This window comes from Oncorhynchus keta, chromosome 20 (genome assembly GCF_023373465.1).
Source record: "Oncorhynchus keta strain PuntledgeMale-10-30-2019 chromosome 20, Oket_V2, whole genome shotgun sequence".
NCBI classification, from domain to species: Eukaryota; Metazoa; Chordata; class Actinopteri; order Salmoniformes; family Salmonidae; genus Oncorhynchus; species Oncorhynchus keta.
The window spans coordinates 33,784,725-33,812,224 of record NC_068440.1 but is presented as its reverse complement, the minus strand read 5'-3'; the positions used below and the strand labels follow the sequence as shown (position 1 = coordinate 33,812,224).

The 27,500-nt window shown below is 41.8% G+C and overlaps 1 protein-coding gene and 2 long non-coding RNA genes across 22 annotated transcripts in view; 1 reads left to right on the top strand and 2 right to left on the bottom strand.

Annotated features, from left to right (window-relative positions):
• Nucleotides 1–27,500, bottom strand: part of LOC118399008 (focal adhesion kinase 1-like) — a 269,083-nt gene that overhangs the window by 14,766 nt on the left and 226,817 nt on the right. For 13 of the 15 annotated variants that reach the window (XM_052472725.1, XM_052472724.1, XM_052472723.1 and 10 more), the window contains 7 exons: nt 25,671–25,760; nt 24,458–24,662; nt 16,977–17,088; nt 13,526–13,612; nt 9,381–9,518; nt 9,042–9,173; nt 206–268 (listed from right to left, as the gene is read on the bottom strand). In XM_052472725.1, the coding sequence (XP_052328685.1) occupies nt 206–268; nt 9,042–9,173; nt 9,381–9,518; nt 13,526–13,612; nt 16,977–17,088; nt 24,458–24,662; nt 25,671–25,760 (827 nt within the window). Of the gene's footprint in view, nt 1–205; nt 269–9,041; nt 9,174–9,380; nt 9,519–13,525; nt 13,613–16,976; nt 17,089–20,782; nt 20,907–24,457; nt 24,663–25,670; nt 25,761–27,500 lie in introns of those variants that run through there. The other 2 variants (XM_052472717.1, XM_052472729.1) reach the window with 2 other exon arrangements.
• LOC127909969 (uncharacterized) lies at nt 4,003–7,586 on the bottom strand. 6 transcript variants are annotated; one of them, XR_008073178.1, is made up of 3 exons: nt 7,377–7,586; nt 5,912–6,945; nt 4,003–5,598 (listed from the first exon to the last, which is right to left on the bottom strand). It is a non-coding gene; the product is annotated as an uncharacterized LOC127909969 (long non-coding RNA). The 6 variants fall into 6 exon arrangements; XR_008073181.1 differs by lacking the exon at nt 4,003–5,598 and adding an exon at nt 5,765–5,872 and having other exon boundaries at nt 6,053–6,945; XR_008073182.1 differs by lacking the exon at nt 4,003–5,598 and adding an exon at nt 5,765–5,872 and having other exon boundaries at nt 6,147–6,945.
• LOC127909970 (uncharacterized) lies at nt 6,338–7,645 on the top strand. Its single transcript, XR_008073184.1, has 3 exons — nt 6,338–6,462; nt 6,510–7,256; nt 7,570–7,645. It is a non-coding gene; the product is annotated as an uncharacterized LOC127909970 (long non-coding RNA).

Genomic DNA, 27,500 nt, shown 5'->3' with positions numbered 1-27,500 from the left:
GACCTCCAGGACTGAACATCCCTAAGGTAGTATATGTGTATATTACTGAGGCCAGCGCTATAAAATCCAGACAAAATGTCTGTTGTAAAAAATGATTGAAATGGAAAAATGTAATAAATACATTGGTGTATTGAAAAACAATATTTCCTGCTCCGTCCCTCTGGGGGTATGAACCTAAACAAACGGTGGGTCATGGGAAACTCACCGGCCCCTGGAGACTGCAGTCTTCCCTGTCAATACTGCCCCGCGAGTTCCTGGATTCTGGCTTCTGACGAGAACACATAGCAGAGGGTCAGAGAACTAGCTAGCTACATCTGACCACCTCATAACCACAACCTCAAAGATTAAAACCTCATTTATCACTAAAACCATTGTTACGGTAATCTTGAAATAGAATACTATGGAGTCTGTTTCTTACAACATAAGATGAAATGACTGCCGATTTCTCACTAGTGTTTTAATTCCATGAGAACATAGAACTCACAATTCCGTTTGAAACAGATCTGTTCTTTCATCTTGCTGTGTTAACCCTCATTCCCTGCTACAAACAAACAATACCAAATCAACCAATCATCCATCCAGTACAATCTAAAATATATTTATGCCACCCTGACTAACCACAAAGATATGCAAACACAGACAGTGCAGTGAGATTTGCACAGAAGGAATCCTCAGAGCTTCAGGAGCACCTGGTTGAGAGTTAAACATCTTTCCAGGTATCCAAGTACCAGCAGTACAAATCCACACAGAAAGCCCCCAAAACAACCACCACCCCTTCCCAGCCATGATCTGTACCGGTTTTCCAAAGCAGGACTTGAAAAGGTGCATCCTCTGAGCTCTGTGGACAGCGGTGGTCCCATCGGCAGAGTGAGACGACAAAACAGTCTGAAGTTTCTGCTGCTGGATGAGCAAGGCTTAAACGTGTCTGATGGATTCATGCAGAGACTGATCCCACAGCAGACTCCTCTTGCTCTGTGTCAGACCTCCTTCTCTCCCTCCCTCCCTCCCTCCCTCCCTCCCTCCCTCCCTCCCTCCCTCCCTTTCCCCCAGTTGACGATCTCAACCCTTATTTGTGTACAGGAATACATAATCATATGAAACCGAATATTTCACACAAATCACATGAATAAAGATAGTGAATGTCTAAATTGTACAGTGGCTAAGGTATACAAAGGAAGACCACGTCAGTGTCGTCGGTTCTGTTGCCAGATCTGCCTAAAGGGTCTTTCTAATTCTGAGAACAGCATGAACACTGGCTGAGATTTCCACCCATCCTCACCACAATATCTGGCGGCCAAATGAAACAGGCAGCATTAATGATTGCTCTCCTTATGAACCCTGGCTGGCCGGGGCTGTGGATAAACAGACGCAGACCAAAATATTTTCCACAGGAAAGCCTTCTGGGAGGGAGAGGGATCATGAAGGGGTGGGAAGGGACTGTTATCACAGAGGCTGGCTGCTCAAATACCAGAACTTTTAAAGATCCCTTTAAATCCAGTTTAGAAAAATCTGAAGTCCTATGGAATTGTCTTGTTGGACGCGGCAACACAACAAACATTTTCAAGGGCCACAAAATGTGTCCTTTATCAATGTATTATTTCCACGAAGGTAATTGGCCTTTTCTGGACATGGATAGGTAGCACTACTGTCATCCTTAACCATCATATAGTTCATATCATCAGTCTAGCTCTCCAGAGAGTCTAGCTCTGCAGAGAAAAGAGAAGGGTTCTAGAATGCTGGCTGATCCCTGATTTTCCCTCAGGAGATGATTTTGTGGTCAGAGTTCAGGTCTCTCTGACACATTCACACACAGACACACACCTTTACAGCTTTGTTTTTCAAATGGATCCCCTTTTCTCTCCATATCAAAAGGCTTGGGAGAAGATCACTCTTCCCACCTGATTTCACTGAATGAAAACAACAACGATCTGGATCTCCTCCAGCAGAGAACAACCCCAGGAGGGGGACGGGCTAAAGATTGAGCTAGTAGAGAAAACACTGGTGTGCGTGACACTGTAATCCAATCCAGATGTTTACCCCAACTAAACAGTCAGCGGCATACTACTGATATGATGGTTCTGGGAGAGACTGACTGGGTAACAGTTCATTGAATAAAATAAAAGCAAACCCAAGAGTATTTACTATGACTGTGATCAGTGGTTGTCTCACCCAGCTATCTTAAGATGAATGCACTAACTATGATCAGTGGTTGTCTCACCCAGCTATCTTAAGATGAATGCACTAACTGTGATCAGTGGTTGTCTCACCCAGCTATCTTAAGATGAATGCACTAACTGTGATCAGTGGTTGTCTCACCCAGCTATCTTAAGATGAATGCACTAACTGTGATCAGTGGTTGTCTCACCCAGCTATCTTAAGATGAATGCACTAACTGTGATCAGTGGTTGTCTCACCCAGCTATCTTAAGATGAATGCACTAACTGTGATCAGTGGTTGTCTCACCCAGCTATCTTAAAAAGGAACCCTCAATATGTATTCCTGACCCTGCATTGGCTCTACAACATTTCTCCTCAATATGTATTCTTGACCCTGCGTTGGCTCTACAACATTTCTCCTCAATATGTATTCCTGACCCTGCGTTGGCTCTACAACATTTCTTTGGCAGAACACGCCCCTTTGAAACAATTCATAGCTCTGAAAGAAAACCAAAGGTTAGATCGATCTGTCATCCAGATGAGAACTCAGGCCTGGACCAAAGCAAGGAAAACTGACTCTGTAGTAGACTGGCAATATTTCAGACAAACTGAGAAACAGATGTACTATCTTGATTAAGAAAGCTAAATCAAAAATAATTTTTAAGCTCCATCTTTGACCACTGGTGATCCTTCATTTTTGAAAACAGTAAATGCACGGAAGAACATTTTTGAAAACAGTAAATGCACGGAAGCGTACAAATTCCTCTTCTTCCCTGCTAAGTTCTGTCTGAATCTGGCATCATAAATGAGAAGAATGGGATAAGTGATGATTTTAATCATTTTATCATCTCGGCAGGCTTTTTATTTGAGAGGAACTGTGGTTTAATTGACCCTGGTCAGTCAATCGACTGCTCCTCCCTCTGCCCGCCTCTAGCCGACTTGACAGTAAACCCGTCAACTTCTAGTCAATCCTTGTTTTCATTTCAACAATTTACTATGATGTGATGTGTTGCCTTGCTTAAGATTGATGTAAATTTAAAAAAACACAGTGGCTGATATGTTTCATCCATTTCTGCTGCAGCTCTCTGCCCCCCTGCTTGCTGAATCATTGTACTCCTGCCCCCCTGCTTGCTGAATCATTGTACTCCTGCCCCCCTGCCTGCTGAATCATTGTACTCCTGCCCCCCTGCTTGCTGAATCATTGTACTCCTGCCCCCCTGCTTGCTGAATCATTGTACTCCTGCCTCCCTGCTTGCTGAATCATTGTACTCCTGCCCCCTGCTTGCTGAATCATTGTACTCCTGCCCCCCTGCTTGCTGAATCATTGTACTCCTGCCCCCTGCTTGCTGAATCATTGTACTCCTGCCCCCCTGCTTGCTGAATCATTGTACTCCTGCCCCCCTGCTTGCTGAATCATTGTACTCCTGCCCCCCTGCTTGCTGAATCATTGTACTCCTGCCCCCCTGCTTGCTGAATCATTGTACTCCTGCCCCCCTGCCTGCTGAATCATTGTACTCCTGCCCCATTGTACTGCCTGCTGAATCATTGTACTCCTGCCCCCTGCTTGCTGAATCATTGTACTCCTGCCCCCCTGCCTGCTGAATCATTGTACTCCTGCCCCCTGCTTGCTGAATCATTGTAATCTCCTGCCCCCTGCTTGCTGAATCATTGTACTCCTGCCCCCTGCTTGCTGAATCATTGTACTCCTGCCCCCCTGCTTGCTGAATCATTGTACTCCTGCCCCCCTGCTTGCTGAATCATTGTACTCCTGCCCTCCTTCATTGAATCATTGTACTCCTGCCCCCTGCTTGCTGAATCATTGTACTCCTGCCCCCCTGCCTGCTGAATCATTGTACTCCTGCCCCCCTGCCTGCTGAATCATTGTACTCCTGCCCCCCTGCCTGCTGAATCATTGTACTCCTGCCCCCTTCAAATTGGCCTAGACCAGGCTGCATGTAGCTGCTTTAAAAATTACTTTACAGATCGAACTCAATGTGTATCTACTGATGGTGTTAAATCAGGTTTTCTGGACACAACGAAAGGTGTCCCGCAGGGGTCAATTTTGGGTTCTGTACCTTTTACTGTTAACATGAACAATATTGACTTGTAACCTGCACTTGTATTCCGATGACACTGTTGTCTATGCTATGGCCCCCATGGTAGACCAGGCTCTATTTGAACTACAGTCTGTCTTCATTGAATTACAGAAAAACCTTATTGACTTGAAATTAGTATTGACTGCAGGTAAAACTAAGTATATATTGTTCTTTAGAGTGCAAAATGAACTGATGATTTATTTTATTATGTATTTTGGATGGTGACCATATTGATCACGTCCCTGATCATAAATATCTGAGCACCTGGATAGATTAATATCTGTCTTTTAAAAAGCATATTGATTAGGGCTTTAAAAAGCATATAGATTAGGGCTTTAAAAAGCTAATTGATTAGGGCTTTATAAAGCATATTGATTGGGGCTTTAAAAAGCATATTGATAAGGGCTTTAAAACGCATATTGATTAGGGCTTTAAAAAGCATATTGATTATGGCTTTAAAAAGCATATTGATTAGGGCTCCTGAGTGGCGCAGCAGTCTAAGGCACTGCATCTCAGTGCAAGGGGCATCACTGCAGTCCCTGGTTCGAATCCAGGCTGCACCACATCCGGCCGTGATTGGGAGTCCCGTAGGGCGGCGTACAATTGGCCCAACGTCGTCTGGGTTTGGCAGCGGTAGGCCATCATTGTAAATAAGAATTTGTTCTTAACTGATTTGCCTAGTTAAATAAAGGTCAAATAAAAAAAATAAAAAAATAATAGTTAGTTACAAAGCTGAGAATAAGAATGGTCTTCCTCTATAGAAATAGGTCCTGCCCCTTGCTAAATAGAAGGCAGATTATTCAGTCGACGTTCCCATTGGTCCTAGACTATGGTGACATCATCTATAGGAAAGCAGCTGACACTTCATTAAAGCCATTAGATGCAGTTTATCAATAGTTTTATTACGGGAGACGTACTCATCACTGCATTCTCTACCAGAAAGTTGTTTTGCCCTCTTTGATGTCAAAGCCTTTTTACAAAAACTCCCACCGTACCTAACACCATTACTAAACTGTAGACTTATGAGTTACCAGCCCCCGGTCTCAGGGATTGCTAACTTTTTAAATTCCTTGTCTCTACTGAATTAGGTGAATCCATTTTTAGTTTCTTGTACCTTATTTCTGGAAAAATCTTCTAAATGTTCATAAATGTGATGTTCTGGTGTCACTAGGTCAATTCAGAAGGCTGATTGAGGACCTTGTGTTCTGTTGTCACTAGGTCAATTCAGAAGGCTGATTGGGGACCTTATTACTGATGAATGTGATGTTCTGGTGTCACTAGGTCAATTCAGAAGGTTGATTGAGGACCTTGTGTCACTAGGTCAATTCAGAAGGCTGATTGAGGACCTTATGATCTGGTGTCACTAGGTCAATTCAGAAGGTTGATTGAGGACCTTGTGTCACTAGGTCAATTCAGAAGGCTGATTGAGGACCTTATGTTCTGGTGTCATTAGGTCAATTCAGAAGGCTGATTGAGGACCTTATGTTCTGGTGTCACTAGGTCAATTCAGAAGGCTGATTGAGGACCTTATGTTCTGGTGTCACTAGGTCAATTCAGAAGGCTGATTGAGGACCTTATGTTCTGGTGTCACTAGGTCAATTCAGAAGGCTGATTGAGGACCTTGTGTCACTAGGTCAATTCAGAAGGCTGATTGAGGACCTTATGTTCTGGTGTCACTAGGTCAATTCAGAAGGCTGATTGAGGACCTTATGTTCTGGTGTCACTAGGTCAATTCAGAAGGCTGATTGAGGACCTTGTGTTCTGGTGTCATTAGGTCAATTCAGAAGGCTGATTGAGGACCTTATGTTCTGGTGTCACTAGGTCAATTCAGAAGGCTGATTGAGGACCTTGTGTTCTGGTGTCACTAGGTCAATTCAGAAGGTTGATTGAGGACCTTGTGTTCTGGTGTCATTAGGTCAATTCAGAAGGCTGATTGAGGACCTTATGTTCTGGTGTCACTAGGTCAATTCAGAAGGCTGATTGAGGACCTTGTGTTCTGGTGTCACTAGGTCAATTCAGAAGGTTGATTGAGGACCTTGTGTTCTGGTGTCACTAGGTCAATTCAGAAGGCTGATTGAGGACCTTATGTTCTGGTGTCATTAGGTCAATTCAGAAGGCTGATTGAGGACCTTATGTTCTGGTGTCACTAGGTCAATTCAGAAGGCTGATTGAGGACCTTGTGTTCTGGTGTCACTAGGTCAATTCAGAAGGTTGATTGAGGACCTTGTGTTCTGGTGTCACTAGGTCAATTCAGAAGGCTGATTGAGGACCTTATGTTCTGGTGTCACTAGGTCAATTCAGAAGGCTGATTGAGGACCTTATGTTCTGGTGTCACTAGGTCAATTCAGAAGGTTGATTGAGGACCTTATGTTCTGGTGTCACTAGGTCAATTCAGAAGGTTGATTGAGGACCTTGTGTTCTGGTGTCACTAGGTCAATTCAGAAGGTTGATTGAGGACCTTGTGTTCTGGTGTCACTAGGTCAATTCAGAAGGTTGATTGAGGACCTTATGTTCTGGTGTCACTAGGTCAATTCAGAAGGTTGATTGAGGACCTTATGTTCTGGTGTCACTAGGTCAATTCAGAAGGTTGATTGAGGACCTTATGTTCTGGTGTCACTAGGTCAATTCAGAAGGTTGATTGAGGACCTTATGTTCTGGTGTCACTAGGTCAATTCAGAAGGTTGATTGAGGACCTTATGTTCTGGTGTCACTAGGTTAATTCAGAAGGTTGATTGAGGACCTTGTGTTCTGGTGTCACTAGGTCAATTCAGAAGGCTGATTGAGGACCTTATGATCTGGTGTCACTAGGTCAACTCAGAAGGCTGATTGAGGACCTTGTGTCACTAGGTCAATTCAGAAGGCTGATTGAGGACCTTATGATCTGGTGTCACTAGGTCAATTCAGAAGGCTGATTGAGGACCTTATTACTGATGAATGTGATGTTCTGGTGTCACTAGGTCAATTCAGAAGGCTGATTGAGGACCTTATGTTCTGGTGTCACTAGGTCAATTCAGAAGGCTGATTGAAGACCTTATGATCTGGTGTCACTAGGTCAACTCAGAAGGCTGATTGAGGACCTTATGTTCTGGTGTCACTAGGTCAATTCAGAAGGCTGATTGAGGACCTTGTGTTCTGGTGTCACTAGGTCAATTCAGAAGGTTGATTGAGGACCTTGTGTTCTGGTGTCACTAGGTCAATTCAGAAGGCTGATTGAGGACCTTGTGTCATTAGGTCAATTCAGAAGGCTGATTGAGGACCTTGTGTTCTGGTGTCACTAGGTCAATTCAGAAGGCTGATTGAGGACCTTGTGTCATTAGGTCAATTCAGAAGGTTGATTGAGGACCTTATGTTCTGGTGTCACTAGGTCAATTCAGAAGGCTGATTGAGGACCTTGTGTTATTAGGTCAATTCAGAAGGCTGATTGAGGACCTTGTGTTCTGGTGTCACTAGGTCAATTCAGAAGGCTGATTGAGGACCTTGTGTTCTGGTGTCACTAGGTCAATTCAGAAGGCTGATTGAGGACCTTATGATCTGGTGTCACTAGGTCAATTCAGAAGGCTGATTGAGGACCTTGTGTTCTGGTGTCACTAGGTCAATTCAGAAGGCTGATTGGGGACCTTGTGTCATTAGGTCAACTCAGAAGGTTGATTGAGGACCTTATGTTCTGGTGTCACTAGGTCAATTCAGAAGGCTGATTGAGGACCTTGTGTCATTAGGTCAACTCAGAAGGCTGATTGAGGACCTTATTAGTGATGAATGTGTTTGTTTTTTATGACTGTGTTTTTCTTTCTGCTTGCATTTTGCCTTTATATTGATGTGCTCATCTATAAAAGACACCTTGGTCTCTGTATAACTACCTGATAAATTAAAGGTTAAAAAAACATTAAATTGACATTACATCTTACGTAGAGAGAGTATGTCTCTCAGTCACAAGGATCAAGTGATTGACAACGAGGGTGTAGACTGAGGTAGAGAGCATATGTTTCTATTTAGCAGGAGTTAGTGAGGTACAGAGGATGAAAGGTGCTGTTGCTAATACACATCCTAATTGGGGATCCAAATAACCAAAGGTGAGATTGAGAGTGTATTAGCTGGTGTTTTAGCATGATAGCGAGAGGGAGCCAGTGTGGGGTAAAAGATGAAGTAGCCAGATTGTACTGGGTGAATAAGGTCGATAAGAGGCTGTTACCAGGAAGATCTCCTTCTGCTCCAGCCAGCGCTGGTCCTCAACCTCTGTCTCTCCCTTTCTCTCAGGACGGTGCACGTGTGTGTCAGTAGGTGGTGAATAAGGGTCTGTTAAGGCGTCTGCATACATAGCTTTGTTTTACTCCTAGCAGAACTCAGCTAGGCGGAGTGAACTTGAAATACAGTTTGAAAAACTAGAAAAAAGCGGCAATGTTACCTTTTGAGACAAGTACCGCTTTCTCAAAATAGTCAGAATGAATCGAACACAACTCAAGAAATCTCTCCTTAATTTTGACATTTTTGTAGAGGAGGACTTAGTTGCGCAATTTTACATCTAACTAATGTTTGGTGCAGTATTTCATAAGTGAAAAAATGTGCATGAAAACTAGTCTTCTGTCGTTGAATGACAACAAACATTTAATTTGACAAATCCCTACTGTTGACCAATCACTGACAAAGGGGCGTAAACTTCAGATACCAAGCTCCGATAAGCCTCAATAAAAAATGTTGTGCGATCGAACAGCCCAAAAAAAACCTGCGGAAGACCAAAATAGATAAAAACATCACAAAGTGTTTGGACTGGGAAGCATACGGTAAGCTTTACCAGGAAGCACTCCTCCTGCTCCAACCAGCGCTGGTCCTCCTTCATCTGCTGCTGCTGTATCATCAGCCTCTCCTCCATCAGGTGGGGGGGCAGCGCCTGGCCCAGACCACGCATGTCCAACGCACCTCCGTCCTGGGAGTGGGAAAGACAGGCAGAGGGGGATTGAGGGAGAGGGAGGTAGAGAGGACAGTGGATTTGTAATAAGCCTCATCTGTGATTGCTAGAGATGTACCAAGCTCAGAAAATAGCTGATGAAATTCAGCAATTTCACCTGAATACAATTGGCAGAACCACAGTAAGGAGAGTACACGTGTATATTTTTGCGGAGCTCTCTCTCACCTCCATGTTGGGGGACCACATGGGGACGTCTCCTGGTCGGTGGTGGTTCCAGGCCTCCTGAGAGTCCAGAACACCGGCCTGGGGAGAGTACCCTCCACTGGGCATAGCGGGAATGCCGTGAGGGCCTGGGTACCCAACCTGGATATCGTAGGACAGACGACAGGTGAAAACCACATTTTGTTTGGCGAGAGGATTGTGATGATACAAAAGTATTGTCTGTGAGGCAAGGCTGTTCATCATATAACATAGGCCCCAGTTAGCATTTCGGTGTACAGGGAAACACTTAGCTTTCAGTATAACGCAGTACCTCATTATTTACCCTCCAGACACAAAGACCTATGGGACTTAATGTATATCTGAGCCACATACATGGCTGACATGGCCTGTGTGTGACATGTGACATTAGCACTGGCTGATAAACATCCTAAAAATAACTGACCTGAAAATAAAAGACAACCTATAAATATGCATACCGGCACACAGAACGCCTTTTAAGGCGATAACGTAGTCAAGCGCGATAACAACAGAATCTGAGAGTGGATTTTTCCGCAGATGAAATCAGCCTTAAGTCAACAATACCAGCAGTTTGAAAAAGTGTTACAGGAAATTCCCGCTGTCAGCAATGTATTACGGGGAGCTGAGGTGCTGTAAAATAACTTAGTTTGGGGAGATATCATTTCTCATTCTCAATGCATTCACTATTTCAGCTCAGCTGCCATGGGAAGCGAGAGGGCAAGTCAGGTCGCCATAAATTCACCATTTTACGTCAGATGATAAAGTTGATCACGTTCTCACCCTCTACACACCACTAGCTAGTAAGAACCAAACCACTGCCAAGTAGCTAGAAAAATATTCATGAAGGCAGCTCCATTTAAATACATTTACTAAACCAGTATTGTCAGTACCTTATTATCAATGGAAATGGTTCTGATATTTAATGGTAACGGTATAAAGTAATAAACAGTAAGACCACAGATATTGAATCAATAGAAGAGACGTGGAACCCCATTCTAATTCTATGGGTAATACACAGTAAATCAAATCACATATTATTGGTCACATTCACTTATTTATCAGACATTATTGCAGGTGTATTCGATATGCTTGTGTTCCTGGCTCCAACTGTGCAGTAATATCTAACAATTCACAACAATACACAAATCTAAAAGTAAAAGAATGGAATTTAGAAATATTAGGATGAGCAAGGTCTGAGTGACATTGATTAAAATACAGTAGAATATAATACAGTATATACATATGAAATGAGTAAAGCAATATGTAAACATTATTAAACTGACTAGTGTCCCATTATTAAAGTGGCCAGTGATTCCATGTCTATGTACATTGGGCAGCAGCCTCTAAGGTGCAGGTTTGAGTAACCGGTGGAAGCTGGCTAGTGACGGCTATTTAACAGTCTGATGGCCTTGAGATAGAAGCTGTTTTTCAGTCTCTTGGTCCCTGCTTTGATGCACCTGTACTGACCTCGCCTTCTGGGTGATAGCGGGGTGAACAGGCAGTGGTTCGAGTGGTTGTTGCCCTTGATGATCTTTTTGGCCTTCCTGTGACATCGGGTGGTGTAGGTGTCATGGAGGGCAGGCAGTGTGTCCCCGGTGATGCTTTGGGCCGACCGCACCCCCCTCTGGAGAGCCCTGCGGTTGTGGGCGGTGCAGTTGCCGTACCAGGCGGTAATACAGCCCGACAGGATGCTCTCAATTGTGCATATGTAAAAGTTTGTGAGGGTCTTAGGGGCCAGGCCAAGTTTCTTCAGCCTCTTGTGGTTGGACCATTTCACAACGCTGTCTGTGTGGGTGGACCATTTCAGATTGTCAATGATGTGTACGCAGAGGAACTTGAAGCTTTCCACCTTCTCCACTGCGGTCCTGTCGACGTGGATAGGGGCGTGCTTCCTCTGCTGTTTCCTGAAGTCCAGGATCAGTTCCTTCGTTTTGATGACGTTGAGGTTATTTTCCTGGCGCCACTCCGCCAGGGCCCTCACCTCCTCCCTGTAGGCTGTCCCGTCATTGTTGGTAATCAGACCTCCGACTGTTGTGTCATCTGCAAACTTGATGATTGAGTTGGAGGCGTGCGTAGCCACGCAGTCATGGGTGAACAGGGCGTACAGAAGGGGGCTGATCACGCACCCTTGTGGGGATTCTGTGTTGAGGATCAGCGAAGTGGAAATGTTGCTTCTTACCTTCAACACCTGGGGGCGGCCCGTCAGGAAGTCCATGGCCCAGTTGCACAGGGCAGGGTTCAGACCCAGGACCCCGAGCTTAATGATGAGCTTGGTGGGTACTATGGTGTTAAAGGCTGAGCTATAGTCAATGAACAGCATTCTTATATAAGTATTCCTCTTGACCAGATGGGTTAGGGCAGTGTGCAGTGTGATGGCGCTTGTATTGTCTGTGGATCTACTAGGGTGGTAAGCAAATTTAAGTGGGTCTAGGGTGTCAGGTAAGGTAGAAGTGATATGATCCTTGACTAGTCTCTCAAAGCACTTCATGATGACAGAATTGAGTGCTACGGGGCGATAGTCATTTAGTTGTTATCTTAGCTTCTTGGGTACAGGAACAATGGTGGACATCTTGAAGCATGTGGGGACAGTAGACTGGGATAGGGAGAGATTGAATATGTCCGTAAACACTCCCGCCAGCTGGTCTTACGCATGCTCTGAGGACGCAGCTAGGGATGCCGTCTGGGCCGTCAGCAACACGCTTAAATGTCTTACTCACGTCAGCCACGGAGAACGAGAGCCCACAGTCCTTGGGAGCAAGTCGCCTCGGTGGAACTGTGTTATCCTCAAAGTGGGCGAAGAAGGTGTTTAACTTGTCCGGGAGCAAGATTCTGGTTTTCCCTTTGTAATCTGTGATTGTCTGAAGACCCTGCCACATACGTCTCGTGTCTGAGCCGTTGAATTGCAACTCTTCTTTGTCTCTGCACTGACTTTTTTGCCTGTTTGATTACCTTACGGAGGGAATAACTACACTGTTTGTATTCAATCATATTTGATATTTGGTCATTTATTGTCGGCATCCCGGAAGGGGGAGTAACAGTGGTCCAGCGTTTTTCCAGCACTACAGTCAATGTGTTGATAGAACATCGGTAGTGTTTTCCTGAAATATGCTTTGTTAAAATCCCCAGCTACAATAAATGCGGCCTCAGGATATGTGGTTTCCAGTTTGCACAAAGTCCAGTGTAGTTCCTTGAGGGCCTTCGTGGTATCGGCTTGAAGGGGTATATACACTGTGACTATAACCGAAGAGAATTCTCTTGGGAGGTAATATGGTCTGCATTTGATTGTGAGGTTTTCATGGTCGTGCAAACAAAAGGACTTGAGTTTCTGTATGTTATCACAATCACACCATGAGTAGTTATACATGAAACATACACCACTGCCTTTCTTCTTCCCAGAGAGTTCTTTATTCCTGTCTGTGTGATGTACTGAGAACCCAGCTGGCTGTATGGACGGGAAAGTATATCACGAGAGAGAGCCATGATTCCGTGAAACAGAGTATGTATGGAAGGAGATCCTCGCCCTGAGCTCGTCTACTTTATTATCCAGAGACTGAACATTAGCAAGTAATATACTCGCAAGCGGTGGATGGTGTGCACGCCTCCTGAGTCGGACTATAAGTCCACTCAGAATACCTCTTCTCCGACGTTGGCGTCTTGGAGCAACCTCTGGGATGAGTTCAATTGCCCTGGGGGGTATGAACAAAGAACCCAATTCGGGAAAGTCGTATTCCTGGTCGTACTGCTGGTGAGTTACCGCCGTTCTGATATCCAAAAGTTATTATCCGGATGGATGTAATGACACAAATAACATTATGGGCTAGTAATGTAAGAAATAACACACAAAAAGACAAAATACTGTAAAGTTGCTTTGGAGCTAGAAGCAGAGCTGCCATGTCTTTCAGCACTCATTCTCTGTGTTAAAAGTGTGTTAGTATAGTATATTATAGTATAGTACAGTATTATAGTATATTATAGCATAGTACAGTGTAGTATAGCAGTATAGTATAGTAGTATACTACAGCAGTATAGTAGTATAGTATAGTCGTATAGTAGAGTACAGTAGTATAGTAGCATAGTATGTTATAGTATAGTGCAGTAGTATACTACAGTAGTATAGTACAGTATAGTACCTGGTAATGGTTGAGCTGTCCAGCATGCTGAGGGCTGGGGTAGAATCCTTCACTAGACCGAGGGCTGGGGTAACCAGGTCTGCTGGGCTGCTCAGAGAGGGGGTGACAGATCATGCAGTAAGCATATAAGTACACATGGAGTAAGTACACATGGGATAGATAGACTTTCTACAGGTTGTGATCCCCATATATTGGACAGGGAATGAGAGTCATTGTATCAAGCTACCTAAAATATCTAAGGGGGATACCTAGTCAGTTGTACAACAATGCCTTCAACTGAAATGTGTCTTCTGCTTTTAACCCAACCCCTCTGAATCATGGAGGTGCGGGGGCTGCCTTAATCAACATCCACGGCCGGGGAACAGTGGGTTAACTGCCTTTGTCAGGGGCAGAACGACAGATTTTTACCTTGTCAGCTCGGGGATTTGATCCAGCAACTTTTTGGTTACTGGGGCCAACGGTCTAACTACTAGGACACCTCAGAAATATGTTTACACTATAACCCCAGTCTTAATCGACTTTTAGATGCAAAGCACCAAGCTATCCTTTGTAGAAATCTTGTACACAATGGCATGCTTGACATGTATCTACATTCCAACCATAGGATGGCGCTGTATCCCATATCCAGAGATAAAATCAGATAAGAAAGCTTTATTATTCTCAGATGAGGAAACTATTTATGGATAAAATACAATCATTACACATGAAAAACACAGACGTTGAATCCCACAAACTAGTAGCTAAACTATTAAAAACTAAAAACTAAAGTTTTATGTGAGTATGCATTGGTTTGAAGCTGATAAAGAAAGGACATTCACATGAGCACCACAATGCCTACTCCAATCAGGCTCTACCAAGGTTTTCCAGCACACAGCATTCCTCTACTACAATAGCTATGTTGGTCTATTGTATACCGAACAAAAATACTCTGTCTTAGGCCAGTTAGGATCACCACTTTTTTTTAAGAATGTGAAATGTCAGATAATAGTAGAGAGAATGATTTATTTTAGCTTTTATTTATTTCATCACATTCCCAGTGGGTCAGAAGTTTACATACACCGAATTAGTATTTGGAAGCATTGCCTTTAAATTGTTTAACTAGGGTCAAACGTTTTGGGTAGCCTTCCACAAGCTTCCCACAATAAGTTGGGTACATTTTGTCCCATTCCTCCTGACAAAGCTGGTGTAACTGACTCAGGTTTGTAGGCCTCCTTGCTCGCACAAGCTTTTTCAGTTCTGCCCACAAATTTTCTATGGGATCGAGGTCAGGGCTTTGTGATGGCCACTCCAATACCTTGACTTTGTTGTCCTTAAGCCATTTTGCCACAACTTTGGAAGTATGATTGGGGTCATTGTCCATTTGGAAGACCCATTTGCAACCAAGCTTTAACTTCCTGACTGATATCTTGAGATGTTGCTTCAATATATCCACATCATTTTCAATTCTCATGATGTCATCTATTTTGTGAAGTGCACCAGTCTCTCCTGCAGCAAAGCACCCCCACGACATGATGCTGCCACCCCCGTGCTCACGGTTGGGATGGTGTATTCAGCTTGCAAACCTCCCCCTTTTTCCTCCAAACACAGCGATGGTCCTTATGGCCAAACAGTTCTATTTTTGTTTCATCAGACCAGAGGACATTTCTCCAAGAAGTATGATCTTTGTCCCCATGTCCAGTTGCAAACCGTAGTCTGGCTTTTTTATGTTGGTTTTGGAGCAGTGGCTTCTTCCTTGCTGAGCGGCCTTTCAAGTTATGTCGATATAGGACTCGTTTTACTGTGGATATAGACACTTTTGTACCTGTTTCCTCCAGCATCTTCACAAGGTCCTTTGCTGTTGTTCTGGGATTGATTTGCACTTTTCGCACCAAAGTACGTTCATCTCTAGAAGACAGAATGCATCTCCTTCCTGAGCGGTATGACGGCTGCGTGGTCCCATGGTGTTTATACTTGCGTACTATTGTTTGTCCAGATGAGTGTGGTACCTTCAGGTGTTTGGAAATTGCTCCCAAGGATGAACCAGACTTTGGAGGTCTACAATTGTTTTTCTGAGGTCTTGGCTGATTTCTTTAGATTTTTCCATGAGGTCAAGCAAAGAGGCACTGAGTTTGAAGGTAGGCCTTGAAATACATCCACAGGTACACCTCCAATTGACTCAAATTATGTCAATTAGCCTATCAGAAGCTTCTAAAGCCATGAAATCATTTTCTGGATTTTTCCAAGCTGTTTAAAGGCACAGTCAACTTATGTAAACTTCTGACCCACTGGAACTGTGATACAGTGAATTATAAGGGAAATAATCTGTCTGTAAACAATTGTTGGAAAAATTACTTGCGTCGTGCACAAAGTAGATGTCCTAAACGACTTGCCAAAACTATAGTTTGTTAACAAGAAATTTGTGGAGTGGTTGAAAAACAAGTTTTAATGACTCCAATCTAAGTGTATGTAAACTTCCGACTTCAACTGTAGGTAGGGGTGAGGTGACTATGCATAGATAATAAACAGCAAGTAGCATAGTCCAGTGGCCATGTGATTAATTGTTCAGCAGTCTTATGGCTTGGGGGGTAGAAGCTGTTAAGGAGCCTTTTGGTCCTAAACTTGGCGCTCCGGTACCGCTTGCCGTGCGGTAACAGAGAAAACAGTCTATGACTTAGGTGACTGGAGTCTCATACAATTTTATGGGCTTTCCTGTGACACCGCCTATTATATAGATCCTGGATGGCAGGAAGCTTGGCCCCAGTGATGTATTGGGCCATACGTACTACCCTCCCTAGCGCCTTACGGTCAGATGCTGAGCAGTTGCCATAGCAGGCGATGATGCAACCGGTCAGGATGCTCTCGATGGTGCAGCCGTAGAACACTCATAAGCTTAAGTTCCATCGCCATCTGGGAACCGGGCCCTGGCTATTACTTCATAGACACGGCTATTTGTATTTATGCAAACATATGGATTGTCCCTTTAAAGAGGAGAAGAGGTGAATATCAACACCAGCTTTACATTAAGCAATTCCTGTAAGTGACTCTCAAAGTACTGAATAAGTTGGCTAAGTGAGCATTTGGAATGAAATGCCCCCCACAGACCCCCCTCCAGGTTTTTATTTGTTGATGGCCACTTCCCACTAAGGGGCCCTACGCCAACGTCTTGTTTTGGTCCAGTCCGTATGTCTTTTTAAAATATTTTTTTGGTGGGTCCAGACCAGCACTGATTTCAATGTCCACTGATGGGACTCCATAACAACATGCCACGTTGATACAAGGGACTTTTGGTGGCAGGAGAACATTTTACAAACCTACTTTGGGGGGGTTCATACTTTAGGGGGGTAGGATTAGGGTTCTTACTTTAGGGGGGTAGGATTAGGGTTCTTACTTTAGGGGGGTAGGATTAGGGTTCTTACTTTAGGGGGGTAGGATTAGGGTTCTTACTTTAGGGGGGTAGGATTAGGGTTCTTACTTTAGGGGGTGCCTCGTCAGCTGCCCCTGAGTCCCAGGACACAGTGACCTGACGTCTCATCTCCATCCTCAGTCTCTCCTCCTGCTGGGCCTTCTCCTCCTCCAAGATTGTACTGCAGGGAACACACAACAGCTTATCATACAGTCATAACACAGACTGGGATACAGTGGAGGGGGTTGCTGCACAATTAACATACACAAAACGCTTTAAATATTATGTTCTTAGTTATCACAGACACCTCTCTGCTTCAGATGAAACAGAAGACAAATGTATTACCCATTATCTGTATCTACCTCCAAATGTATTATCCATTATTCGTATCTATTACCAAATGTATTATCCATTATCTGTATCTACCTCCAAATGTATTATCCATTATCTGTATATATTACCAAATGTATTATCCATTATCTGTATATATTACCAAATGTATTATCCATTATTAGTATCTATTACTTAATGTATCCATTATTAGTATCTATTACCAAATGTATTATCCATTATTAGTATCTATTACCAAATGTATTATCCATTATTAGTATCTATTACTTAATGTATCCATTATTAGTATCTATTACCAAATGTATTATCCATTATTAGTATCTATTACTTAATGTATCCATTATTAGTATCTATTACTTAATGTATCCATTATTAGTATCTATTACCAAATGTATTATCCATTATTCGTATCTATTACTAAATGTATTATCCATTATTCGTGTCTATTACTTAATGTATCTATTATTAGTATCTATTACTTAATGTATCCATTATTAGTATCTATTACCAAATGTATTATCCATTATTAGTATCTATTACTTAATGTATCCATTATTAGTATCTATTACTTAATGTATCCATTATTAGTATCTATTACCAAATGTATTATCCATTATTAGTATCTATTACTTAATGTATCCATTATTAGTATCTATTACCAAATGTATTATCCATTATTCGTGTCTATTACTTAATGTATCTATTATTAGTATCTATTACTTAATGTATCCATTATTAGTATCTATTACCAAATGTATTATCCATTATTAGTATCTATTACTTAATGTATCCATTATTAGTATCTATTACCAAATGTATTATCCATTATTCGTGTCTATTACTTAATGTATCCATTATTAGTATCTATTACTTAATGTATCCATTATTAGTATCTATTACCAAATGTATTATCCATTATTAGTATCTATTACCAAATGTATTATCCATTATTAGTATCTATTACCAAATGTATTATCCATTATTCGTATCTATTACTAAATGTATTATCCATTATTCGTATCTATTACTAAATGTATTATCCATTATTAGTATCTATTACTTAATGTATCCATTATTAGTATCTATTACTTAATGTATCCATTATTAGTATCTATTACCAAATGTATTATCCATTATTCGTATCTATTACTAAATGTATTATCCATTATTCGTGTCTATTACTTAATGTATCTATTATTAGTATCTATTACTTAATGTATCCATTATTAGTATCTATTACTTAATGTATCCATTATTAGTATCTATTACCAAATGTATTATCCATTATTAGTATCTATTACTTAATGTATCCATTATTAGTATCTATTACTTAATGTATCCATTATTAGTATCTATTACCAAATGTATTATCCATTATTCGTATCTATTACTAAATGTATTATCCATTATTCGTGTCTATTACTTAATGTATCTATTATTAGTATCTATTACTTAATGTATCCATTATTAGTATCTATTACCAAATGTATTATCCATTATTAGTATCTATTACTTAATGTATCCATTATTAGTATCTATTACTTAATGTATCCATTATTAGTATCTATTACCAAATGTATTATCCATTATTAGTATCTATTACTTAATGTATCCATTATTAGTATCTATTACCAAATGTATTATCCATTATTCGTGTCTATTACTTAATGTATCTATTATTAGTATCTATTACTTAATGTATCCATTATTAGTATCTATTACCAAATGTATTATCCATTATTAGTATCTATTACTTAATGTATCCATTATTAGTATCTATTACCAAATGTATTATCCATTATTCGTGTCTATTACTTAATGTATCCATTATTAGTATCTATTACTTAATGTATCCATTATTAGTATCTATTACCAAATGTATTATCCATTATTAGTATCTATTACCAAATGTATTATCCATTATTAGTATCTATTACCAAATGTATTATCCATTATTCGTATCTATTACTAAATGTATTATCCATTATTATCTATTACTAAATGTATTATCCATTATTAGTATCTATTACTTAATGTATCCATTATTAGTATCTATTACTTAATGTATCCATTATTAGTATCTATTACCAAATGTATTATCCATTATTAGTATCTATTACTAAATGTATTATCCATTATTATTACTTAATGTATCTATTATTAGTATCTATTACTTAATGTATCCATTATTAGTATCTATTACTTAATGTATCCATTATTAGTATCTATTACCAAATGTATTATCCATTATTAGTATCTATTACTTAATGTATCCATTATTAGTATCTATTACCAAATGTATTATCCATTATTCGTGTCTATTACTTAATGTATCCATTATTAGTATCTATTACTTAATGTATCCATTATTAGTATCTATTACCAAATGTATTATCCATTATTAGTATCTATTACCAAATGTATTATCCATTATTAGTATCTATTACTTAATGTATCCATTATTAGTATCTATTACTTAATGTATCCATTATTAGTATCTATTACCAAATGTATTATCCATTATTAGTATCTATTACTTAATGTATCCATTATTAGTATCTATTACCAAATGTATTATCCATTATTCGTGTCTATTACTTAATGTATCCATTATTAGTATCTATTACTTAATGTATCCATTATTAGTATCTATTACCAAATGTATTATCCATTATTAGTATCTATTACCAAATGTATTATCCATTATTAGTATCTATTACTTAATGTATCCATTATTAGTATCTATTACCAAATGTATTATCCATTATTAGTATATATTACCAAATGTATTATCCATTATTAGTATCTATTACCAAATGTATTATCCATTATTAGTATCTATTACCAAATGTATTATCCATTATTCGTATCTATTACTTAATGTATCCATTATTAGTATCTATTACCACATGTATTATCCATTATTAGTATCTATTACCAAATGTATTATCCATTATTAGTATCTATTACCAAATGTATTATCCATTATTAGTATCTATTACCAAATGTATTATCCATTATTCGTATCTATTACTTAATGTATCCATTATTAGTATCTATTACCAAATGTATTATCCATTATTAGTATCTATTACCAAATGTATTATCCATTATTAGTATCTATTACCAAATGTATTATCCATTATTCGTGTCTATTACTTAATGTATCCATTATTAGTATCTATTACTTAATGTATCCATTATTAGTATCTATTACCAAATGTATTATCCATTATTAGTATCTATTACCAAATGTATTATCCATTATTCGTGTCTATTACTTAATGTATCCATTATTAGTATCTATTACTTAATGTATCCATTATTAGTATCTATTACTTAATGTATCCATTATTAGTATCTATTACCAAATGTATTATCCATTATTCGTATCTATTACTAAATGTATTATCCATTATTAGTATCTATTACCAAATGTATTATCCATTATTCGTATCTATTACTAAATGTATTATCCAAGTTCAATCATCCTCATCCACCAGTAACGTGAATGTCTAATTTACCTCTCAGGAAAATGCTCATCTCCCATGTGTATGCCTCAGAGCCCATGTGCATCCAATCACACCACAACCATGATGAACCACCAGCTCCCCAGTCATATCCGCAGCAGTGTGTGTGAAAGTCCTGTACTGTTGCAATAAACTCTCTTTATCAGAGCCAGCAGCTCCACCTCCTCCCTCCTGCATGGGCAGCCTGTTGTGGTTGGCCCCTGGCCAGTCATTCTATCAGCCAGCCTACTACTGGACTGACTGGGAAGTATGATGCTGTGGAACTAACTACCAGGGTTGTGTTCACTAGGGCACACCGTAGCAAAACGTATCTCAAAGAAAAGTTAACAGGAAATAGAATAGCTCACATCCTCGAGAGAGAGAGAGAGAGAGAGAGAGAGATAGAGAGATAGAGAGATAGAGAGATAGAGAGGGTAGAGGTAGAGAGGTAGAGAGAGAGAGAGAGAGAGAGAGAGAGAGAGAGAGAGAGAGAGAGAGAGAGAGAGAGAGAGAGAGAGAGAGAGAGAGAGAGAGAGAGAGAGAGAGAGAGAGAGAGAGAGAGAGAGAGAGAGAGAGAGAGAGAGAGAGACAGAGAGACAGAGAGACAGAGAGACAGAGAGACAGAGAGAAAAGGAGACAGAGAGACAGAGAGAGAGAGAGACAGAGAGAGAGAGACAGAGAGAGACAGAGACAGAGAGAGAGAGAGACAGAGAGAGAGAGAGACAGAGAGAGAGAGAGAGAGAGAGAGAGAGACAGAGAGAGAGAGAGACAGAGAGAGAGACAGAGAGAGAGACAGAGAGAGAGAGAGAGACACAGAGAGAGAGAGACAGACAGAGACACAGAGAGAGACAGAGACAGAGAGAGAGAGACAGAGAGAGAGAGAGACAGAGAGAGAGAGAGACAGAGAGAGAGAGAGAGAGAGAGACAGACAGAGAGAGAGAGACAGAGAGAGAGACAGAGAGAGAGACAGAGAGAGAGAGAGAGACAGAGAGAGAGACAGAGAGAGAGACAGAGAGAGAGAGAGAGACACAGAGAGAGAGAGACAGACAGAGACACAGAGAGAGACAGAGACACAGAGAGAGACACAGAGAGAGAGACACAGAGAGAGAGAGACAGACAGAGAGAGACACAGAGAGACACAGACAGACACAGACAGACAGGTTCTCACATACTCTAGGACTTTATCGACGGACAGACAGCCTTCTAGCCACCGTGCTTCTACATCTGCATTGCTTGCTGTTTGGTGTTTTAGGCTGGGTTTCTGTACAGCACTTTGTGACATCAGCTGATGTAAGAAGAGCTTTATAAATACATTTGATTGACATACTAAGGCCAAGGGCCCATGGGATAGGTAAGGCAATAAATCCACCACACAAGGGCTGCATCTCAAATGGGCCTATAGGGCTCTAGTCTAAAGGTAGTGTGCTATATAGGGATTAGGGTGCCATTTGGGACGCAGACGAGGACTACCCACAGAAATGTACCGACACACACCCTCTAATGTGTCTTTGCTTCAGCTAGTCTAAAAGATCTATGTACATCACTCTTCATCCACCTACCATGGATTTGACTGACATAGATAGTAATAATATAATAATAATAAATGCCATTTAGCAGACGCTTTTATCCAAAGCGACTTACAGTCATGTGTGCATGTATGGGTGGTCCCGGGAATCGAACCCACTACCCTGGCGTTACAAGCGCCATGCTCTACCAACTGAGCTACAGAAGGACCTACAGATAGACCATTGAAGTGCATTGTGTGCTGGTAATTGATAGTCTCTATTGGGAATATGGCATCGACCTGTTGCCTCTTTCTATTTTTTAAATTTAACTAGGCAAGTCAGTTAAGAACAAATTCTTATTTACAATAACGGCCTACCCCGGCCAAACCCTCCCCTAAACAGGACAGCAGTGGGCCAAATTGTGCGCTGTCTTATGGGACTTCTGATCACGGACGGTTGTAATACAGCCCGGGTTCAAACCAGGGTCTGTAGTGACGCCTCTAGCATAATGCAGTGCCTTAAAACGCTGCGCCACTCAGGAACCCCACTCTTATTTGAATGATAACTTAAGTAGCTGAGAACACTCTGTTTCTAAAGTTACTGAAGTTACACTAATACATGAAACAGTGACCTCTTGTGTAGCAATGTGGAACATTTATTTGAACCTTTATTTAAGGCAAATCAGCTGAGAACAAATTCTTATTTACTTATTTACTATGACGGCCTACCGGGGAACAGTGGGTTAACTGCAGTGTTCAAGGGAGAACAAATTCTTATTTACTATGACGGCCTACCGGGGAACAGTGGGTTAACTGCAGTGTTCAAGGGAGAACAAATTCTTATTTACTATGACGGCCTACCGGGGAACAGTGGGTTAACTGCAGTGTTCAAGGGAGAACAAATTCTTATTTACTATGACGGCCTACCGGGGAACAGTGGGTTAACTGCAGTGTTCAAGGGAGAACAAATTCTTATTTACTATGACGGCCTACCGGGAACAGTGGGTTAACTGCAGTGTTCAAGGGAGAACAAATTCTTATTTACTATGACGGCCTACCGGGAACAGTGGGTTAACTGCAGTGTTCAAGGGAGAACAAATTCTTATTTACTATGACGGCCTACCGGGAACAGTGGGTTAACTGCAGTGTTCAAGGGAGAACAAATTCTTATTTACTATGACGGCCTACCGGGGAACAGTGGGTTAACTGCAGTGTTCAAGGGAGAACAAATTCTTATTTACTATGACGGCCTACCGGGGAACAGTGGGTTAACTGCAGTGTTCAAGGGAGAACAAATTCTTATTTACTATGACGGCCTACCGGGGAACAGTGGGTTAACTGCAGTGTTCAAGGGAGAACAAATTCTTATTTACTATGACGGCCTACCGGGGAACAGTGGGTTAACTGCAGTGTTCAAGGGAGAACAAATTCTTATTTACTATGACAGCCTACCGGGGAACAGTGGGTTAACTGCAGTGTTCAAGGGAGAACAAATTCTTATTTACTATGACGGCCTACCGGGGAACAGTGGGTTAACTGCAGTGTTCAAGGGAGAACAAATTCTTATTTACTATGACGGCCTACCGGGGAACAGTGGGTTAACTGCAGTGTTCAAGGGAGAACAAATTCTTATTTACTATGACGGCCTACCGGGAAACAGTGGGTTAACTGCAGTGTTCAAGGGAGAACAAATTCTTATTTACTATGACGGCCTACCGGGGAACAGTGGGTTAACTGCCTTGTTCAGGGGAAGAACGACAGATCTTTACCTTGTCAGCTCAGGGATTTGATCCAGCAACCTTTCGGTTACTAGTCCAACACTCTAACGACTAGGCTTCCTGCCGCCCCAACATCATTCTTCCAGAGTTATAGAGCAGGGATACTGTGTGGGAAAGAACACTGCCAAGCACGTATGAGGCGTTTCTTCGAGACAGATTTGTTTTTTCGACCCCTACTAATGGTTATGGTTAGGAATAGGTTAGTTAAGCTGATCCTAGATCTGTGCTTAAAGGCACATTTTATCCTGAGGCATATACTTCACCAGAGCCTACAGTAATGCAGCATCTCAGAGTAGGAGTGCTGATCTCGGATCAGGTCCTCCCTGTCCCAGTAATCTTATTCATTAGGATTGTAAAGGAAAACAATGCACTTCCGACCCCTGAACTTCTCCCCTTAGAGGTACTGACCTGAGCTGGGTTTTGAGTTCTGTGAAGCGGGGTCTCTTGCTGGGATCGTAGGCCCAGCACTTGGTCATCAGGCTGTACAGGGTGGGGGGGCAGTTGTGAGGCATGGCCAGACGCTCTCCGTTCTCTATCCGCCCGATGACATCGTTGTTCTTCACGCCCTGGAAGGGCTTGATACCATACATGAGGATCTCCCACATGCACACACCTGGAGAGGAGGGGAGGGGAGGAGAGAGGAGACGAGGGTAGGAGAGGAGAGGAAAGGCGAGAGGAGGAGAGGGGAGACGAGGGGAGGATAGGAGAGGGGAGGAGAGAGGGAAGGAGGGGAGGGAAGGAGAGAGGAGGGGAAGAGTGGGGAGGAGAGAGGAGGGGAAGAGTGGGAAGTAGAGGGAAGGAGATAGGAGGGGAAGAGTGGGGAGGAGAGGTGAGGAGAGGGAAGGGGGAGAGGCGGAGGAGAGGGGAGGGAGGAGGGGGGGAGTGGGGAGGAGAGGAGGATATAAGAGAGGAGGGCAGAAGGGGAGAGAGGAGGGCAGGAGGGGAGAGAGGAGAGAGGAAAGGAGTGGGGAGGAGATGAGGGAGGGCAGGAGAGAGGAGAGGAGGAATGGAGAGAGGAGGGAGGAGAGGAGTGGGGAAGAGAGAGGAGAGGGAAGGAGACAGGAGAGGAGTGGAGGAAAGGAGGGGAGGAGAAGGATGGGAGGAGAGGAGAGAAGAGGGGAAGAGAGGGAAGGAGAGAGGAGGAGAGAGGGAAGAAGAGAGGAGGGGAAGAGTGGGGAGGAGAGGGAAGGAGAGAGGAGGGGAAGAGGGGGAGGAGAGGGAAGCGAGAGGATATAAGAGAGGAGGGGAAGAGGGGAGAGAGGAGGGCAGGAGGGGAGTGGGGAGGAGAGGAGAGAGGAAAGGAGTGGAGAGGAGAGGAGAGAGGAAAGGAGTGGAGAGGAGAGGAGAGAGGAAAGGAGTGGGGAGGAGAAGAGAGAGGAAAGGAGTGGGGAGGAGAAGAGGGGAGGGCAGGAGAGAGGAGGAGAGGAGAGAGGAGAGGAGGAGGGAGGAGAGGAGAGGGAAGGAGAGAGGAGAGGAGTGGAGGAGAGGGAAGGAGAGGGAATGAGAGAGAAGAGGGGTGGGAAGGGGGGAAAGACTGTAAGGACAGGCTATAGATATGACAGAGACAGAACATACAGGAGTTGATAGCTCGATGTGTGTCATCTGCAGCTGCCAAACTCACCAAACATCCACACATCGCTGGCTGAGGTAAAGCGTCTGAAGTTGATGGATTCTGGTGCCATCCATTTTATTGGAAGTTTCCCCTTGGAAGCTGAAAAAAGGTTGGACGTTGAGACAAAACCCATGTGTTCTTCAGCGTGTAGACATTCTGCAATGGCTTTCACAACCAGCAGATGGTGCAAAAATCATCAGCCTGGAAGTCAGTGGGTTTGTACCAGAGACCTTATTAAACAGGTTTGTACCAGAGACCTTATTAAACAGGTTTGTACCAGAGACCTTATTAAACAGGTTTGTACCAGAGACCTTATTAAACAGGTTTGTACCAGAGACCTTATTAAACAGGTTTGTACCAGAGACCTTATTAAACAGGTTTGTACCAGAGACCTTATAAAACAGGTTTGTACCAGAGACCTTATTAAACAGGTTTGTAGCAGAGACCTTATTAAACAGGTTTGTACCAGAGACCTTATTAAACAGGTTTGTACCAGAGACCTTATTAAACAGGTTTGTACCAGAGACCTTATTAAACAGGTTTGTACCAGAGACCTTATTAAACAGGTTTGTACCAGAGACCTTATTAAACAGGTTTGTACCAGAGACCTTATTAAACAGGTTTGTACCAGAGACCTTATTAAACAGGTTTGTACCAGAGACCTTATTAAACAGGTTTGTACCAGAGACCTTATTAAACAGGTTTGTACCAGAGACCTTATTAAACAGGTTTGTACCAGAGACCTTATAAAACAGGTTTGTACCAGAGACCTTATTAAACAGGTTTGTACCAGAGACCTTATTAAACAGGTTTGTACCAGAGACCTTATTAAACAGGTTTGTACCAGAGACCTTATTAAACAGGTTTGTACCAGAGACCTTATTAAACAGGTTTGTACCAGAGACCTTATTAAACAGGTTTGTACCAGAGACCTTATAAAACAGGTTTGTACCAGAGACCTTATTAAACAGGTTTGTACCAGAGACCTTATTAAACAGGTTTGTACCAGAGACCTTATTAAACAGGTTTGTACCAGAGACCTTATTAAACAGGTTTGTACCAGAGACCTTATTAAACAGGTTTGTAGCAGAGACCTTATTAAACAGGTTTGTACCAGAGACCTTATAAAACAGGTTTGTACCAGAGACCTTATTAAACAGGTTTGTACCAGAGACCTTATGAAACAGGTTTGTACCAGAGACCTTATTAAACAGGTTTGTACCAGAGACCTTATTAAACAGGTTTGTACCAGAGACCTTATTAAACAGGTTTGTAGCAGAGACCTTATTAAACAGGTTTGTAGCAGAGACCTTATTAAACAGGTTTGTACCAGATACCTTATTAAACAGGTTTGTACCAGAGACCTTATTAAACAGGTTTGTACCAGAGACCTTATTAAACAGGTTTGTAGCAGAGACCTTATTAAACAGGTTTGTACCAGAGACCTTATTAAACAGGTTTGTACCAGAGACCTTATTAAACAGGTTTGTACCAGAGACCTTATTAAACAGGTTTGTACCAGAGACCTTATTAAACAGGTTTGTACCAGAGACCTTATTAAACAGGTTTGTACCAGAGACCTTATAAAACAGGTTTGTACCAGAGACCTTATTAAACAGGTTTGTACCAGAGACCTTATTAAACAGGTTTGTACCAGAGACCTTATTAAACAGGTTTGTACCAGAGACCTTATTAAACAGGTTTGTACCAGAGACCTTATTAAACAGGTTTGTACCAGAGACCTTATTAAACAGGTCTGTACCAGAGACCTTATTAAACAGGTTTGTACCAGAGACCTTATTAAACAGGTCTGTACCAGAGACCTTATTAAACAGGTTT